This window comes from Centrocercus urophasianus, unplaced genomic scaffold, assembly GCF_019232065.1.
Source record: "Centrocercus urophasianus isolate 14NV4802_14NV808 unplaced genomic scaffold, USGS_Curo_1.0 seq_7, whole genome shotgun sequence".
Taxonomy (NCBI): Eukaryota; Metazoa; Chordata; class Aves; order Galliformes; family Phasianidae; genus Centrocercus; species Centrocercus urophasianus.
The window spans coordinates 1,788,814-1,807,558 of NW_024885310.1; the positions used below are offsets into that span (position 1 = coordinate 1,788,814).

Sequence of the window (18,745 nt, forward strand, 5' to 3'; positions counted from 1 at the left end):
GTTCACTGCTCATTTTCATTAGGATTAACAAAAAATCTGTATTAAGTCATACTGGATCAAGGCTGACATCATACTACTACTGTTTAATTTCCTTCTTACAACACAGGGCCCCTTCCATCCTGTTACACTGTTATTATATCTATCAGGCTACAGGCCATCATCAACACCTCCAACAAGCAGCACCTCCAAACATCCAGCTGGGTTGTGAGATAACATCAGCCAGTGCATGGCCCTAAGAATCTGGGAAAACCTGAGTGTTTGGGCAGGGCAGAAACACCTTAGTCACCTTCCTTTCTGTCTATAACCATCACAGTTTTCCCTACAGCAGACAGCCCTACATGCCCTCATTTTGCTCTTGTTTTCTATGGAGACAGAAAAGATAGAGAAGAAGACTACATACAGTTTTCTTCTCTGGGCCATCTGTCTTCACTCATTTCTTCTTAAAACTGTTTCTTGCAGCCTTGGAACTAGACCATCATTAGACAGCAGGCCTTTGCAGTTTCTATCATCTGCTCTTGAAGGGGAGGAAAATGGGAATGCTGGCAAAGAACAGGAAAGTACTAAGATGCACGCGGTCAGAGAAGATGGAAATCGTCAACCAAGGGATTGGAGCTAATCTGTGGAATGCTCTCAAGGAGACAGGCTAAAAAGATACTATACACTTGGTCATTTGATGTCAAAGAAGCCCATGTCAGAAGATGCTTCCATTGTTTGGGCTGTTTTTAGGGTGCCATGCGTGTGCTACATAGATGAAAGCTTTGAAAACTTGCTGGTAAGCAAGTATTATGTAAGTCTACCAATAACGCAGAATTGGACAATAATTTTAACAGCAAATATGAAACAATTTCTTAAAACTCACGCTTTGAATAGGATTGTTCTTCAGAGAGAATTTTATAAACAAGAGAGCATGTTAATTCAATACAATCCACAGGATCAGATGCTTGTATCATTATTTCTATTATTCTCACCAGCTTGGTAGCTGTGAATGTCTTGCACAAAATAAGTTGTGCTTTAAATATGCTTGAATAAGGCAAGATATTAAGTTTCTCATTTCCCAGAAATATTTACAAAGCTGCTCATCTCTTTGTACAATTTTAAAAACCTTCACAATAAAATATGTAAGCAAGCAGAGCTAAAAGCATGCATATGCAGGAGAAGAACAAGTCATTAAAAGGCATGTTTAAAAGTTTGACTACACTTTATCTCATACAAAACTGCAGTGTTTTGTTCTCTTGTATCATAGACATAGAATGGCATGGGTTGAAAAGGACCACAATGATCATCAAGTTTCAACCCCCCTGCTATGTGCAGGGTTACCAACCAGCAGACCAGGCTGCCCAGAGCCACATCCAGCCTTGCCTTCAATGCATCAGGGATGGGGCATCCACAGCCTACTTGGGCAACCTGTTCCAGTGTGTCACTGCTCTCTGAGGGGGCAAATTTCCTCCTAATATCCAACCTAAACCTCCCTGTCTCAGTTTGAAACCATTCCCCCTTGTCCTATCTCTATCCTTGTAAACAGCCATAGCCCTGGCAGACGTGGGAAGCCTGACCACCTGTGAAGACTGAGGCAAAGCACTTATTGAGTACCTCAGCTTTTTCTATGTCTGAGGAAGCCAGCTCCCCATTACCTTTTATCAGAGAGGGAGCATTCTCCTTGTACCTTTATAATTCCATCCTGCTTTACTTTTTAAACTGATTAATGCACGCTGAAGTGAACTGAATTTCCAAATGTTTTTGCTAGAGCTACTTAGCTCTTTGCAGCACTCCAGTGCTCAGCCTTCACACAGTAGCCTTATTTAGTCAACCCACAGTCCTCTGTGTTTAAAAAAAAAAAAAAAAAAACAAAACAAAACTGTATCTATAATTCAACTTCATTTTATCCATCTACAGCCATGGCATAATCAACGGGTACAAAACAAATTTAAAAAAAAAAACAAAACACGAAGTGTCAGCATACCTAATTTCACAGGAGAAATCACTACTACCACAGGAGGGCACTAAACTCTGAGAAACTATAGAACAGGAAGAGAGAAAATGGATGAGAAAGCAGGCTGGTATTTATTAAAATGGTGCAGTTTCTTATCTTAATGCTATTATTTAAGTGCCAGAAATGATGAAGTAGGCCTCCTCATCCCTACTGCATTCAATATATGTATATATTTTTATTATTATTATTATTTTTGTGACAGTAACTGTCAGTGCAGAACCCATAAGAATTAAATACTGATCTTTGCTCATGCTATTTATGCTATTTAGGAGCAATTTAGCAAAATCACTGGAATTGTATTCATGGAGAATTGGCAAGAGTGAAGAATTGTGCCTCAGATGTAGTTAATGAGTAGAGTTTTTAGATATTAAGGTACCTTTATAATGTCTCCAGTAGCACGAGGGAGATGTGTTCCCTCTACTCCTCATTAAATTGCAACATAGCTTTCTTTTTGTGGTCTTTCTTGTGGTTTCCTTGGATTATTTTAAGAAGTTTGATGTCATTTATAAACTGAGGAATCTAATTATTAGAGTGCAACTGCATAATTACACATTTAAAATGTGTGCTTGCCTGTGAAATGGAATACAGATTGCTGTTAAGATTACCTTGATCTCCAGCAGCTCTTTTGAAACCCTTCTTAGACAGTCACACAGAGGGCACAGAGCTGGTGCTGTCTCACACTTTCCTCCTCCTGGAGCAGTCGGTACCCAGCTGAGATGTGGCTGGGCTTAGCTGGGACCACACCCATGCCATTTCCTTGCCCTGGGGTAGAGCAAAAAACAGAATTAATCTTAGCTCTACTGTTGCACATTTGAGGGAGCTCAGGCCAATAAAAAGGCAGACCATAGTCTGCAAAAGTGTCTGCACCACCTACTACATACAGCTCACAAACTGAAAAGCAATGAAAAGGAAAAAAATGCAGTAATTACATCTTTTTGCATACCATGTACAACTTCCTTCCTTTGAGAACTGCTAACATTCTGCCACCTCACACCAGAGCTACTGACAGCGTCCTCTTATCATTGCCATTTCCTGATGTTTTTTGGGCTGCCTGGCAGAATGCAAATAGAACCATGCTGTCCTCATGTACAAATTCAACTGCCTGTTCTTTCAGTAAGCACATTTCCTGGGCTCCTGGAGTGCATGGCATTCGTGCAGCTGTGTTCACCCTTAAAAGCCGCACAAGAAGAGAGTCAGATGTCAAACACAGACTAAGTAAAAAGCAGAGATAGTTGAGGAAGGCTGGAGTGAATCTTCAGAAAGCTAAAAGCTCCCTTGGGGTTTTTCTCTGACCAGTGCCTATTACATTCCTTTCTTTACTGTGCCAACTGTAACAGGAGAGTGCATTAACAGAAGAGTTCATGGTGCTTCCTCCAGTAGTCACAGAGACTGGGAAGGAGATGCTTTCCTTTTCTACTGTATCTATTTTAAACTCACACTTTTTTATTTCAAAATTTATGCTCAGTCTGATGTGAAAACTTACTAAAACTTTAAACACCTGCAAAACTTTCCTAAGTGAAACAGTACAATCAGCAATACACATATTTTCAGCAGCATAGTTACTATGCCCTCTGTGACTCCAGTGGAGATGCTGCCATGTGCAGCATATGGAATCCTGAAAGCATGTGCTACCTTAATAACCTCTGGGTTCCCAGGTGGTAAAACCAACAGCTGTATGTATTATATTCATTCCCAGTAGGTAGATAATAGACAACAAAATTTTTCAAAGCATCTAACTGATATGCACAAGAGCTCTATTTTCTACCTGATTTAAGACTTGAGGCCATGTGTTCTAACATGCTTTGGTGTCTAAAATTGAGTCAGTCCTCTAACAGGACTTTCAAAAGCAAGGATTCCAGAGCGTGAGCTGTGTTTCTGAGCAGGTCATGGAGTACCTTTCTGAGATGTTGGGAGCAGATATACTCTTAAAACCTGGCTCTCCAGTGCCCACAGTTCTCTGCATTTGTATAAGTTTTGAAAATGCGAAGGCTCCTTCACCAGTTCCGTGCATTTGAAAAAGCCTTTATAAGGGCTAAATTTAAGATTTCGTAAGGGCTACAAATTATCTGCTCTCATTTAGCATAGACACTTAAAGATTACATTTTGCTGCTGAGCATTGCAAGTGTAATCACTGCCAGTGATTTCTGCTGATGCTTGCTAATAATAATAATACACATAGTCTTCTGGAATTTTTATTTTTTGTTTTATATATACACTGTATTAGGAACACTATTTGAACACCAGACCACCAAGTGCAGAAATACAATGGCATTCCTATATTTATTTTTTTTCCCAATTGATATTAAAGGACTAAAATCATCGTGAATAGTGTGGTTCCCCATTTCTTTATTTTGGCAGTACCTATTGTTTGCAATGAGTCATTGAACTGAAAAGCCAGAAGAAGAAAAAAAAAGGTCAGTCAGCTGAACAATTTGACCTCACTCATTGCAAATATATAGCTTTATGATCATTAGTGGAAACACAAGCAGAGGGAGAAAAGCATTGTGCCTTCGGAAGGAAGAATGATCCTGCATCACTTAGGCATGCTCTGAAAACAAGTAAGACAGTTGCTCTTCAAGCTCAGAATAGACAAGAAACTTAAATGCTGGGTATTGCATGTACCTCCCGAGTGCCTGCCACGGACACAAGGTCTTTCACAGAGCAGATGCCTGTCCCTGACACGAGCCACTGTGTAATTTACACAAAATTGGTTGTTCCAGAAACCATGCACTTGTGCAATTACAGAGACCTGAAAAGCATCCCTGGAGCGCTCACACAGGTTTGGATACCAACAGCTTCACATGCTGGGTGGAGCGTGTCATTAACAGGCACAAACCAGTGATGGTCACCGACAGCCTTGCATGCTAAATACAGAGTTCTAATTTCATCTGCTATGGGGCATAACAGCATTTCTCTGGTACTTAAAGCTCCAATAAAATTAAAGCCTTGGAAAATACAGCCTTTGAGTTGAACATTGTCACTTGCTGTTGTGAGCTATCCAAACACTCCTGTCCTGTGGTGTGCTTTGTCCCCACACCCTGCATAGAATCATAGAATGGCCTGGGTTGAAAAGAACCACAATGATCATCTAGTTTCAATCCCCATGCTATATGTAGGGTCGCCAAACACCAGACCAGGCTGCCCAGAGCCACATCCAGCCTGGCCTTGAATGCATCAGGGATGGGGCATCTGCAACCTACTTGGGCTGCTGTTCCAGTGTGTCCCCACTCTCTCACTGAAAAACTTCCTTCTAATATCTAAACTAAACCTCCCCTGTCTCAGTTTAAAACCATTCCCCCTTGTTCTATCAATGTCCAGCCTCGAAAACAGTTGTTGCCCCTACTGTTTGAACTCCTCCTTCAAGTACTGGAAGGCTGCAATGAGGTCTCCCCGGAGCCTTCTTTTCTCCAAGCCAAACAAGCCCAGTTCCCTCAACCTTTCCTCATAGGAGAGCTGCTCCAGCCCTCTGATCATCTCAGTGCCCTCCTCTGGACCCGCTCCCAGAGCTCCACGTCCTTCCTGTACTGGGGGCCCCAGGCCTGGATGCAGCACTGCAGATGGGGCCTCACAAGAGCTGAGCAGAAGGGGGCGATCACCTCCCTCTCCCTGCTGGCCACCCCTTTTCTAATGCAGCCCAGGGGCTGCATGCACACACTGCTGGCTCATGTCCAGCTTCTCGTCCACCCGGACCCCCAAGTCCTTCTCCTCAGGGCGGTTCTCAAAGGGTTCTTTGCCTAGTCTGCATAAACACCTAGGATTGCCCCAACCCAAGTGCAACAGTTTGCACTTGGCCTTTTTGAACCTCATTAGGTTCACATGGGCCCACTGTCTAAGTCTCTCTGGATGGCTTCCTTTCCCTCCATCTTGAGATCGAAAGCCAAACTGAGCGTCGCAGATGTTGGAGAGCAACCAGATGTATTTTTAGGCCTTGCTCCCATCTAAAAATATACTGCAGTCATACACTTCAGCAATGCCACAAAGGCCTAGTGCCGTATGGAGAGCGGAGCACAGCCAGCTGCTGTAACCGGGTGGCTCGACCCGCCTAACTTGAGCTTTGTGATTAAGAAATCCTGCCCTGAAACTGCTGTTGTGCGCTGGTTGCTCAAGGAACACAGCTCTGAACAGGTTTGTTGCACAACATTGTTACTTAAGCCAGAGAAATCTGAGTGTACAAAAAGCTAATCTGAAGGAAGGCTTCAAGATCTGCCCTGAAGTGAAATAAATGCACTGAGCCAAAAGAGAGCTGGAAAGTACCCTTGATTACTGAAGAGATGAGAAATTAGGGGTGATAGCCTGAGGGATGCAGGTGGAAGCTGGCTGGTTGTGCTGGTGGGGAAGGGGGAACAAATGGATTACAGAACAGCCACGTTTCTTAACACGTGGGTCTTTTTCCTGAAAGAAAGGGGAAAAAAAAGGAAAAGAAAAAAGAAAAATCAAAAACAGCGGTGCTAATAGTGCCCGGGCACCGCCCTAGCCAAAATGTCCGCGCCTGAGCACAGCCCCGCGTCGGGCCGCCACAGCGGGAGGAGCAGCCTCCCACCGCTACCAAAGCGGCCGTGGGAGGGAAAAAGGGAGAGAGGAAGCGGCGGTACAAAGCGAGCTCCCCAGGGAGAGCCCCGGCTTTCCCCGCTCCGCCCCGCGGCACTGCGCATGCATCGCCGCCCCTGACTCACCCCGCTGAGCTGCGGGAGGCGGGCGAGCTGGGAGCGGGGCGAGAGCGGCTGTGGGGGCAGCCACCATGAACCGCCTGGGCAAGAAGGCGAACGAGACGCTGATCGAGATGGCCCTGTCGGCCGACGGTAGGCGCGGGCCGCACCTAGAGGCTGGGGTTGGGGCTGATCTCGGTGCCCGCACCGTGAGGGGACCGAGGGAGGTGGGGATTCGCCTTTGCGTGGCAGCCCCACCGCCGCTCCTCCGTCGGGGTGGGTGGGCTGAAAGCATTCGGAAGGGATGCGATGATGCGGGTGTCGGCTGCTCCCTGCCGGCGCGGGGCGGGGGTTGGGTGAGATGATATCTGCCGCGGAAAGGTCTTCCTGAAAATACAATGGGAGCCGTGCTTTGCCACTGGTCTCAGAAGCGAAGACCTCCTGGCACGGGACAACCATCGCCCCGCGTGTTGGGGTTCGGTCTTGGGAGCTGTTTCTCCCTCGCAAGCTCCGTGACATCGCTTCTCTTTGGGAAAACCTGTTTTGAACTCCTCCAGCAACAGTGTGGTTGCCAAAACCCTCGACAAAATTGTTTGAGAAAGCAGTGCCTGTGGGTGCTACCCAGGGACAGCCGAGGGGGAGCTCCCCGTGTGCCATCTCTGGCCCTACAGCCTGCTTCCTAAGCCCTGCGGGGAGCCCTGAGTCATGGCCCGACCCGCTGACTGCCAGCATGGAGCAGGGCTCGCCTGCTTTCCTGAACCGGCCTGCTTTCCTGAAGGAGTTGGAGACCAAAACGTGTTTAGTCAATATGTGGTAACCAGGCAGGGAGTGATGCTGAAAGTCAGGAATGTGAACTTAGTTCCACAGTGCTCCGTTTTCCCAGGAGTGTCATGTGTTGGGCTTTTTTTAAGTCATAAACCTTGAACCTAAGGAGTTGGGAGGGGTTTCAGTGGGTGAGTGTGATATAGCAGCATCCACCATTACTGGCACATAACTGTACATAGTCATGCACCAATTCAATTCACTTTTTAATCAAGCACTTTTCTAAAACAGATGAAGAACTTAATATGGGCTAAGGGACTGGACTTTTAGAAGCTTGCTCATGTGTTATTTAAAAAAAAAAGAAAGTCTGGATTAAAATCAGATAAAATCTGCCCTTCCAGCTGTGCTCTGCAAAAGTTAGCAATGTGCATCTGTTACCACTGAGGCCTCTCCAAGATCTGAACGTATGCTTTGTACTCTTAAGGAAACCTAAAGAGGCTTCCAGGCATAGATGTCAGATGTGCCATCACACAGTCGTGTCTGGGTGAGGGTAAATAGGAAAAAGGCCGAAGGAAAAGGAAAAGCTGCATTTTCGCCTTAAAGACACGTTCATATCTCGATGGTATGTGTATTTAATTCTGGTTTGCAATTGCATTTAATTAAACTTGAATGCTGAAGAACAAGTTATGGTAGTGAAAAGCTACTTACCAGCAGCAGAAAGTTGAGCATGCACTCTGTGTTTGGAGCTTATGTGCCAAACCTTCTACTGCAGAGGAAGTTCTTTCGCTTCCTGATGAATGAGACCAGTGTGAGGTAACAACTTCCACTTTGAAGTGTGTGGTTTTGCTTTTCATTCAAGATGAGCATCATCTACCTGAATATTAAGGAAAAAAAAGAAGTGAACTTGCAAAATTCCAATGTAAGTATCAAAGGAAGAAGATGCAGTATGTTGTTAGGAATGTTTCTTTTGTGCTGCCTTTCGGCATTATATTTTCTTCTTAAGATACGAATGCCACAGCTTCTGGAAGCTGGCAATTGGATCTGTACTGTGTTTTGAGATGTAGATCCATGCAGATGAATGCAGCTTAAAGAGCATGGAACACGTAAGGGGAGCCCAAATCCAACTTCTGCTCTGCAAGGAAGAAAGAGGTTATTCACATTCCCTTTTGGTAGTAAAGAACTGGACTGATGCCATGGCTCATCTTTCAAAAAAAAAAAGGTACCTGACTGCTCCACATTCAAATATTTGCCTACGTGCTTTGTCTTCTTGCTTGTTTTCCTCTGAGAAAGGCAGAAACGTGCCAGGAGAGGTTGATAGTGTGACTTCCGAACAGCACTTGTGCTGGCTGCTAAGAATGCATCGCTGCTCAGGGCCAAGTACTGCTGATGTTTAAGAGAATGTTACTAACTTAATTGAAATTGATTCATACTCCCAATATGAAACGAAAATATAGGCCTGTGTTCAAAACTACAGCTGTCTTTAATTACTGAGGGAATAATAATTTTTTATCTATTTGTAGAAACTCCGAGGGGGTTATCACCCACAGGACAAAACTGGAGGGTTAACTAACACAGAAACTCTCTGAATGAGTATTCCCAGGTATTGAAATAAAGCTCCAATGCATTTAGACATAGTTCAGCATAGAAAGGGCAAGTGAGAAAATATGCCATTAACCTCACCAAGCAACACATAATTCCTGCATGAGATTTCTTTACTGACAGAGATGTCACTGCCAGGCACAGTTTAAATACGTGTTGGGCATCCAACAGGTAAGCTTTTTTTGAACAGAAAACTACAGTTTGTAATAGGAAGATCTGCTTTGTGAAACAGATTCCAACAATTTGCAAAGTACCGCCTTCTATGTTGGTGTGCTCAGTAAGATAATTTTGCTGTGATGCTATGAATGAAAAACTGAAAACTTAAATCCCAGTCCACTGCAGTGCTTAAATATTAATTTTATCCTGAGACTGCATCAAAGAATAAAGATTTTCCTTTGGACTGTTGATAAACATTTTCTGCAGCTCAGTGGCTGGCAAAATGGAGCAGCTCCATAGGAAGCTCTGTGTGCTTTCACCTGCCTTATTTGTCCCCTGGCAGTTATGTGGGGTGTTCTGGACACTTCTGAGAGCTGGGAAATACAGTTGAATTCAGTCAAGTACAAGAGAACTGACCTGTTTCTCCCATCTCAGATGAATTCTTTTTAGCTTCTATGTAAATAAAAAAAGGGGTTGCAGCTTCACTTACAAACAAAATGCTAAGTTTGCTTTCCAAGCAGTCTATCTGACGCTAGCCAGCACTTATTAAGAACTGAAAGCTGAGCTAAAATGTGGATTTTTGCTGTTTGTAGTTTGATCAAGAACAGTAATAATACTTTTTTTATAGTAGTATCAAAAACTAGAAGGGCACCTTAACTTCTCCATACAAATGATTGGTAATTACTAGAACACTAAGGAAAACTGGGACGAGATGCAATAACTCTGCTGAGAATGCGCTTTTGAAGTTACTGCTGGCAGATAGTTTGTCAGAAATATTTCTTTACATGTAATGTCTAGTTAATGAATTGTCTACAGGTGAGAACAGGAAGTCTCCTACCATAAATGTATAGTTTAGAAAGTATTGGTAATATCATCTGGTGTGCAACTGTTGCATTGTTTTTCTTATATTATGTGGCAAGGTGGTGATGCAGTGAACTTTTCTACTGTTTTTGTTATTGTGGGGCTGAACTGAATAGCCATGTGATTGGCAGGATGTACTTTGCTATCTAGCAGCACCTTCACTGTATTTCAGAATAGCTTTTCACATGTGGAGATTCAAGGGGGAGAAGGGTCTTTGTGCCCTCCTGATAGGAATGCCTCTTGCAATCATAATACAGCTAGGTAAAGATTTTGAGATGATAGCTAAAGATGCAGAAAGCTGAATAAAATATCAGGAGTTGTTTGTGAAGATGAATTCTTGGAGTGGTGGGGTTGACTCTAGGTTGGGACTTGGTCACTTGGGATTATACTGTAGGCATGTTCATATTTTCTTGATGAGTCTCCTGCAAGAGCTTTGGGCTATTAGATGTTTGGTGTTGGTTGCTGTAGCGTGGTGGATGCCAAGAGAAGGTGTGCTGGTAGCTGAATTGGCTGCAGCTGCTGAGATGGCCTAAGGTAAGGCAGGCTGTGTGAATCAGTGTGGAGATGTGTGCCCTGTGCAACTGTGGTGGTGTGTTCTAAGTAGTAATTACCTTTCTTCATGTAAGATAAGGCAATTCTTAATTTACCCATCTGAGCAGGGTGAGGGATACGACATAAACATCAGTACTCAAGTGTGCTACTCATGAGGAGCTGAGAAAATAGCTTAACTTCTTACCAAAGTCAATTCAATACTGTGGTAATCCAGTGAAGGATTTCTGAATCTATTTATATGCATTCAGAATACATCCAAGGGTGAACTTGGATCACTTATCACACTGCATTGGGATAGAAGTGGAACACTGTAGGGCTGCTTTCAGACTGTCTCTCTTTAGCCCCTGCTTTGTCAGTAGTTTATGCTACCGGAGAGTTTTATTTTAGTTGGAACTGACGTGTGAGGAATGAGGAAAGAAATTTCCTTAGATCCTATTTGCACAGTTGTCATCTGGTGTTCTCAAGAAATCTTGTAGCTTATTGGGTGATGGGATTTCAGTTCTCTTTGGTGAGGGAGGAGAGGAAATTGAAATACAGTAGTGTGATACAGATCTGTACATGGTGGAAAAAAAATAAGAATAGATGAGCATCTATGGAGAGTATCTTAGGGTAAGGTGCTGTTTTATGACTGGAAATCTCCTGTGATGCCATGTCTCCCTTAGCAGGCTCCCAAGGGTAAATGTGAAATCGGAGGCCTTTGGCAAGACAGCAGAACGCCAGCAAGCATTGTGGGTAAGGCTTGTGGTGTAGATGGCTGGTCTTTAATTTTCTGCAGTACTCCAAAATTAGAAAAGGCGCTGTGGTTTGTTATTCAAAGGGGTTTTCTTAACTATCAGGTAGGAAATTGGAGGGCTTCTTCTTGCCCATTTACAATGGACTGGAAATATACCACACTGACAAGTAATGACAAGCAGATGTATTTCACAGACCACCAAAAAGTTGGATGTCTGTGCTATTTTGGGCCTGCTAATCAGCTGGTGTCTGCATCAGAAACTATAAGTGATGGGAGCTGTGGTCTACCACCCTACTTATTTTCTTGACTGGTAGGGGACGTTTCTGTGGGTCTTCTATATGATTTCCATGCTTACTCTATGTCGTTTGAGTGACTTGAATAGAAAGCATTGTGTTGCAAACTCATACGCCAATATGTTTCTATGTTATTTAGTAAGAGAAAGTGAAGCAAAATTCTCAGTGGCATGTGTCATTGGAAGTATGACAAAAAGGGTGCTGAAGCAGAGCATGGGGACAGGAAGAACCAAGAATTGCAGGTGAAATTCAATGTCCATCTGAAATTAAGTGTGGCAAGCAGCTGAGGAATATGGGAGTGGACAGAAAGTGGATGATGTAGTTGTTCACAGTGCTTTTCACTTTGTTAGTAAAGGTACGAGTCAAATATGTTCCTTGTAGTTCTTGCTGTTCCTCTCCCCATTCTGTTTTTCTCCACTATTGCCCCATCTGTAGCTCACTGTTTGTGTTGCTTTTCTCATACAGCTTCTGAAGGAGATTTCAGCATTTCATCCTAATGCTAGAATCATCCTAATTTCATCCTAATGCTAGGATGTACTGTGTGTCCCCAGAATGAATGGTACCCGCGGACCCCCCACTGCTTATGAGAACTGCTGCAGTGGCTGAAAGAAGTCAGAGATTCCATATCACGTTTCAATGCAATCCATGAATGAATAATGATATGAGATTTTAAATGGGTCTCTAGGAAGGCAAGCCTGTACTTAACACTTTTTTAAGTGCTTGTAATTCCCTTGAGCTGTGATGAAAAGCGATAGCGCAGTTGTCCGTTCTTCCTCTGTTCTGGAGTGCGGTCAGCGTGCACCTGGCATTTCCATATATGTGCACAGCCATTGCTTGAGCTGCTTGTCTGCTTCTGCAGTCAGCGCTGATGAAAAATGGCCTTTGGCGTATAAATAGTCTGAATGCAAACAAACACTGCCATAGTCCTTCACAAGCTGCCAGGTCTAATGCAGGCTGCTGTTCTACCACCCTGCTCTTCTGAGTCTTATTTGCCATCTAGGTCCTAAATCTTACACATGTAAAAATACCTCACTTTGTCCAACTACTTTTGGTCTGGGCTTTCTCCTTTTTTAATTGCGTTTGAACCTGTCAATTGGTTGGCGTGCCATTCTGCATAATGATGGTACCTGGAAGGTATAAATGCCACATTCCGCACTCACAGCACATTTGATGCAGTGACTTAGACAGGGCTTACAATGCGGTGGTAGTTATTGCCTTAACCACATAGAAACGTCATTCAGGTTGTGGTTTTTTGCTAAAAACAGATTTACATAAATCTAACATATTGAGCTGTGTGCTTTCTAATCAAGATGGGAGGTTCAGTGGGTTTATGAAAGGAAGGCAGCTAGGAGTAAACTTTGAGTTCTAATTCAGAATACCCATTTATTATATTAGAGGTTAGAACTACGGACTGTATTTCATCCAAATTACCAGATTTTGTTAGTTAGATTTTAAAATACTGTTTCTTTTTTTTTCTTTTACTACCGATGTGTTGATAAACACCTGTTCTGTGGAATTGCCTATTTAATAATTAAACACATGATGGCCATGAAGTAGGTAATAATTGAAGGTGGTTTGTTGTTGTTGCTTGTTTTTTTTTTTTTTTTTTTTTTAAGGAAATCATAAAGTTCTTTTCCTATGTTCCTAGTACATTATCTTGGATCTATAAGAAAATTAATGTTTTCACTGTTTAGGAATAGCTTCAAATTTTCAGGAGCAGCTCTGTGTATAGACCACTTCAAGCATGACCTTGAGATGGAATCTTTGGTTCAGGAGTGCAGCTGTTACTGTTGCTGATACGAGATGAAGTAATAACGCTTATTGAACTTGCTGGTGAGCTAGCACTCTAGGTAGGTCCCAGTTCCCCTAGGCAATGCTGTCACCAGTTTGGGAGTCTAGTCAGGCTGGGATCCTAGTCCCAGGGGATCCCAGGGAACAGGGGTGCAGCTTTATTGCAAGTCAAGCTTATGTGAGTATAAAATAGTAATTGTGTGGGATGAGTGACCTTATTCTGGAGCAGTATTTATTCAGTTTGCATTTTTGTTAGTGACTCATTGCTGAATCAGGCTCCCTATGAGTAGAAATTGGTCAGAGTAGGTCCCAGCTGACAAGTTCAGCAGCAATCCCATGCTGATCTTTTGGGAGCGCAGGACGCAATGCCGTAAATCATGCATTGATTTAGCAGTAAGTATTCATGTTCTTGTATTGATTCTTCTCTTCCCCTCAGAATGACAGGTTGCTGAATAATGGAGGAGTTTACTGATATGGTCTCTTTAAGACATCCAGGAATAAAATTTTCTTTGACTCCTTGGTAAGGGTGAATATTAGGAATTGTGTTCGTAGCACAAAGTAGCTACCTCGTTTAAGTTTTTAGTTCACCTAGAGCATCTAGACTCCACTCTAGGAACATGCATAGTTGTGAACTGTCAGAGGTTTGCAGAATGGTGTAATGGGTCTCAAAGTCCATTTTACCTGCTAGTTTCTGCTGAGTAAGAAAGTTGCTATTGCAGTGTCTTAAGTCTGGGTTCTGCTTCACCTTGGAACCATCCAGCTCCATTTTGGTGTTTGTCCTTGGGCGCTGCTGAGCTCTGCTGTTTGACTTGTCCCATCTATCAGGCGGCTACAGGAGGCCTTGATCTCCAACAGCACCATTACTTTTTTGTGACAACACTGAAGAAATTGACTCATATTAAGATATTTTTATAGATTAACATCTCAAAATAAGCAATTTATTTTGCACTGTTTGTTTTCTTGCATGTTATTTTAACTCTTAACTATACTGCTAATACAGATTTTATAAAATAAGAGACTTTTTCCACTGCCCGTCATACTGTAGCATGAAGGGTAGGTCAGTCATCCATGTGGCATTCCATCCATTTATCTCATTTTAAATGTGTGACTTCAGGCATATCTATGTATTGCTTCCTTCTGTAAACTGCAGCTACTGTAGTGCCTTTAAGAAACTGTAATCTTGGTAGTGCCTATGCCATAAAGGGTTTTTGGTCCTTCAAAGTGGAATGCATAGACAATTTTTTGAAGGACAACTTGCTCATCCTATTAAAACACTATTTAACCAAATAGGTTCAAATGTGGAATTGCGTTGCTTTCATTTCTTTATTTATATAGGAAAAATGAAGTCGGGCACTGTAAGCAAATTTAGACTATTGTAGAATGACTCACCAGTTCAGTGCACAAGAAGAAATTCTTCATGCTTGCTGTGGAAATAAGAAGACTGACTTAGTAGAAGTACTGCTTATTTGTGGAGTAAGCTACATAAATTCTGACAAGCTGTATCAGTCACGTTTGTATTCTGCAGTCTTCAGTCCTGAGTGCTAATTTCTGTGAACTGTTTTGGATTACTGTTGTTCATCTAGGTCTGTAATTGAAATAGAAGTGAACTGTAATTCTTCAGGATGATACATTGAAAGTTTATAAGTAGATTGCCCTTCAGTTGGGTACAGTTTAGGACAGTGTATGCTAATGATAGTGGAAATCGAAATTACAGGTCATAGGACACTCGCTCATTTCCACTAATGCACAGCTCCTGGGACATACATGTTTAAGGCATTAGAAATTGCTGTGCATGGAATTGTAAGGCTGTTGGAGAGCATTCTTTTAGGTGTATGAATGGTTTCACATCTTGTTACGTACAGCAGAACAAGTTGTGTTGAAGAACAAAGCCGTTCATTACAGATGATGGTTTCATCAGTGTATCACTGCATTCCATGTTAGGATATAAGAATGCAATTTCTTGACGTGTTTTCAAGATGTATTCTTGTCTAGTGGAAACTATTCTTATCCTCCCTGTTGCTGGCATGGGAAAGCAAAAGCTCAGCTTATATTGCTGAATGAAGGGCCTGGACTGAAAGTCGAGTGCTGAGGTTCAGGAGAAGCCTGCTCTCTGTCCTCTGTCTAATCTGTTGTTCCTACTGCAGGCTCATCTGTTCAGTTATTGAGGCTTATTGTGAAGAACAGAGGAGGCATATTAAATGTGTTCATGTTAGAAGTGGATTTGACTTGAGACTTTTAACTGAAGCATTTTTTCCTTTTAAAGATGACGTTGCAGTTCTCACCAAGTTCAAGCTGTCGCGGTCAGAAGGTATCACACTAAGCAGCATTACGCCTTCCTCCCTTCTGTGCATGTCCTCTATTGTTACTCTCTTAAATTTTACTCTTTTACTTATTACTGTTGTTTTTAATTCTGAAAGCCTCTTGGTTAAGAACTGACCAAGCATCTCCATTCATGGTACCTGTTGCAGTTCTGGGTTGTGGCTTCTTTACACTTAGATATACGTTTTCTTGTCTTGCTGCCTAGGAACCTGCTTATATGTTTGTCAAGGAGTGAACATTTAATAATGTTGTATATCTCAGCTACCTTAGGTTCTGCATTCTCTTTTTGCTTTTTTTACACTGCACCAGCCTTAATTCAGTTTTATTTCCCTGGATTAGAAAGACCAAGAGGATTTCTTCTCACACAATTTGTGTAAGTTATTAGCTGAGCTAATAACAACAAAAAGCAGTTAATGGTAAAACTCTTAATCACACTTGTTTCTGAGGTTAAATTTTCCCGATGACAGAACTCATAATCCAGAGAAGACCACCAACTAGGCTGTTGTAGGTTATGGAGTTGGTTCAAGTCAGCAGTAAAGGTAAATGGAACGTCACTGCTCCAGGGCCGAGGTGCCTGGCTGCTTCTGCAGTGGGGAGCTGTGTGATGTTGGGGCTTTCAGCTCCTGGGCTTGATACCTTCAACCAAAGTTGCAGTAGCCAACTGCTTCCCAGTGCAATGGGCAATGCAGGCAGTGGAGTGATGGTGATGCTCCCTTTCTTTTTGGCTGTCCTAGGCAGCTGCCTGGTTGGCTTGTTCTTAGAGCCAGCCCTGTAAGGTAGAGCCTCTCTCTACAGGAATATTCTTGCAGAAACAGTGTCTCAAGGAAATTATTCTGAATATTTTGATGGTTGCTGCTTTTCTGAGTAAAGACTTCGAGATTCTTATTATGTTTGTTTTTCCCATTTTGTGCCACATGTTTCTCTTGTTTGAATGTTTGTGTTGTTGGAAGGTGACATGGGTTCTGTTCTGTTCTGAAGCTGTTGTATTAAATGCTTTCTGTTGTTGGTGTTCTGTCTTAAAGTATAGCATTTATGATGTAATTGGGTGGGAAAAGTGAACCTAAATTAGTTACTTCCACACAAACTTTTTATAAATGACTTGACACTGGTCTTGATTCCTATATGAGAGAATCATAGAATTATTAAGGTTGGAAAAGAGCAGTAAGATCCCCAAATCCAATCCCAGCCCATCCCCACCATGCCCACTGACCACATCCACACCTCCATGGCTCTGGAACACCCCAGGGATGGTGACTCCCCCACCTCCCTCGGCAGCTGTGCCACTGCATCACCCCTCTTTCTGAGAAGTTGTTCCTTATGTTCCTGCACATCAGCATGTACAACAAACTTTTCTATAGGAGCACATATAAAAAATTATACGTATAAGTCTTTCAGGCTCGTATTGAAAAAAAAAAAAAAAAAAAAAAAAAGGTAGGTTTATGTTGTTGGTAGGAGTTAAACTAGCTGTAGTTGTTAGAAAGTGCACCAGATATTCTGTCCTGCATGAGCTATGCCACTGATGCTTCCTTGCTGTCTGACAGGGAGGAGCATGATAATTCCCCTGCTGCAATGAAGAGGCAGCTTTGTTGGATTCCTGCTCTGGGCTGTGACGAGCTATATACAAAGGCATTTATCCTTTTCCATTTATGGTGGTGGAGTTATTTAGATACCTGATCTAGGATGCTGGTCTGTCAGTCTGATAAGCAGGGACAGAGTTGTTTGCAAAATCTTCTTAGAGCATGAGCCCAGCTTAAGGGCCTCAGGATTGCACTCCAGAGGAAACTGCTGACAGCAGGTTCAGATCCACAGATCCAGCCAACCTCTTACAGTGATTTAAAGGTATTCAATGTAACTTCCTTCATTATGTTAATATTTAAGAGGTATCTACTTGGCAGACCAACTGTATCTGTGGGAAAGTCAACTTAAGATAATATTCTTGATTCTGCTATCCTGTCTCCATTATGTGGACATCTGTAATTGTGACGTTCAATGCCATCAATCCCTTAGCAACAGAAAAATAATTTAATAGTTACCACACAACAACTAGGATAATTGAACTTTGATTACCAAAGCAGCAAAGGTCTGGCTGTTGGACTCTCATTAGGTGGTAACCTGTAGGACATTTGAGGCAAGGAATAATTTTATCTTCTCAAACACAAGATGCTGATGGGTTTGGTTTGTCACTGTTAGGAATGTTTATGTGACTGCAAGTTAATACATGCTGAATGTGATGTCTCATGGTGTTTTCTCCCTTCAAAGAACCATTCACGTAGCTCGATATTTTTCTAGATGTTGCTTTTGCTTGCTCATAGTTCCATGCCTTCTGGTTTTACTTCACTTTCAAAAAAAGGATATTTTTAAAGGCCTGTACTCATACAAATCTCCCTTTCGATGTTCTTTAGGGGAAGAAAGCAATGGACCTTTATGTGAAACCATTTCAACTGCAGGATCTGAGGTCCCAAGTGGCTCTGAGGTAAGGTATAGTACAGGATTAATGTACTGCTGGTAGAATGAGAGAGAAACAGTGCCATGAAAAAGAAAATTAATTTTGATTAAGAACACTGCTACTAGATTCTCATATGTGTATCTTTATCCATGTAAATGTGTTTTCTTCCTATAATGTTTTGAAGGAGCAAAACTGTGAAAGTAATGCTGCTACTCACTGAGGAACTTCACAACACAAAGCTTTAACATTAGTGGAAAACAATTTGGGGCTTTACAGCATTTTTGGTATCAGTCTTCAAAGAAAAATCACATGGTTGCTTCGGTGTTTTGTTAGTACGGAAAACATTGTGCTCCTCCACAAAGCCAGTACTTAGTTTGATACTAGATAATCAAGGTTCTCTTCCATTCTTGTGCTGCAGGTATTTTTAACAGTATAGCTCTTTTTGAGAAAGCCAAAAGAAGGCGAGTTATAAGAACACCTCTCCCTTGCAAGATGTGCAAACTGAAATGTGTCACCGTTTACTCATTTGTCTCAGTGCCTCATTTCCTAATACAGAGTACACAATAAATAAATGGGGGCACATGGATACTATTCAGT

The 18,745-nt window shown here is 42.3% G+C and overlaps 1 protein-coding gene across 5 annotated transcripts in view; it reads left to right on the top strand.

Annotated features, from left to right (window-relative positions):
- Positions 1-6,676: 6,676 nt before the first annotated feature.
- Positions 6,677-18,745, top strand: part of ANO5 (anoctamin 5) — a 50,425-nt gene continuing 38,356 nt past the window's right edge. For 3 of the 5 annotated variants that reach the window (XM_042837294.1, XM_042837296.1, XM_042837297.1), the window contains exons 1-3: positions 6,677-6,789; positions 15,647-15,691; positions 18,105-18,175. In XM_042837294.1, the coding sequence (XP_042693228.1) occupies positions 6,729-6,789; positions 15,647-15,691; positions 18,105-18,175 (177 nt within the window). In that variant the 5' untranslated portion in view covers positions 6,677-6,728. The remainder of the gene's footprint in view (positions 6,790-15,646; positions 15,692-18,104; positions 18,176-18,745) is intronic. The other 2 variants (XM_042837295.1, XM_042837298.1) reach the window with 2 other exon arrangements.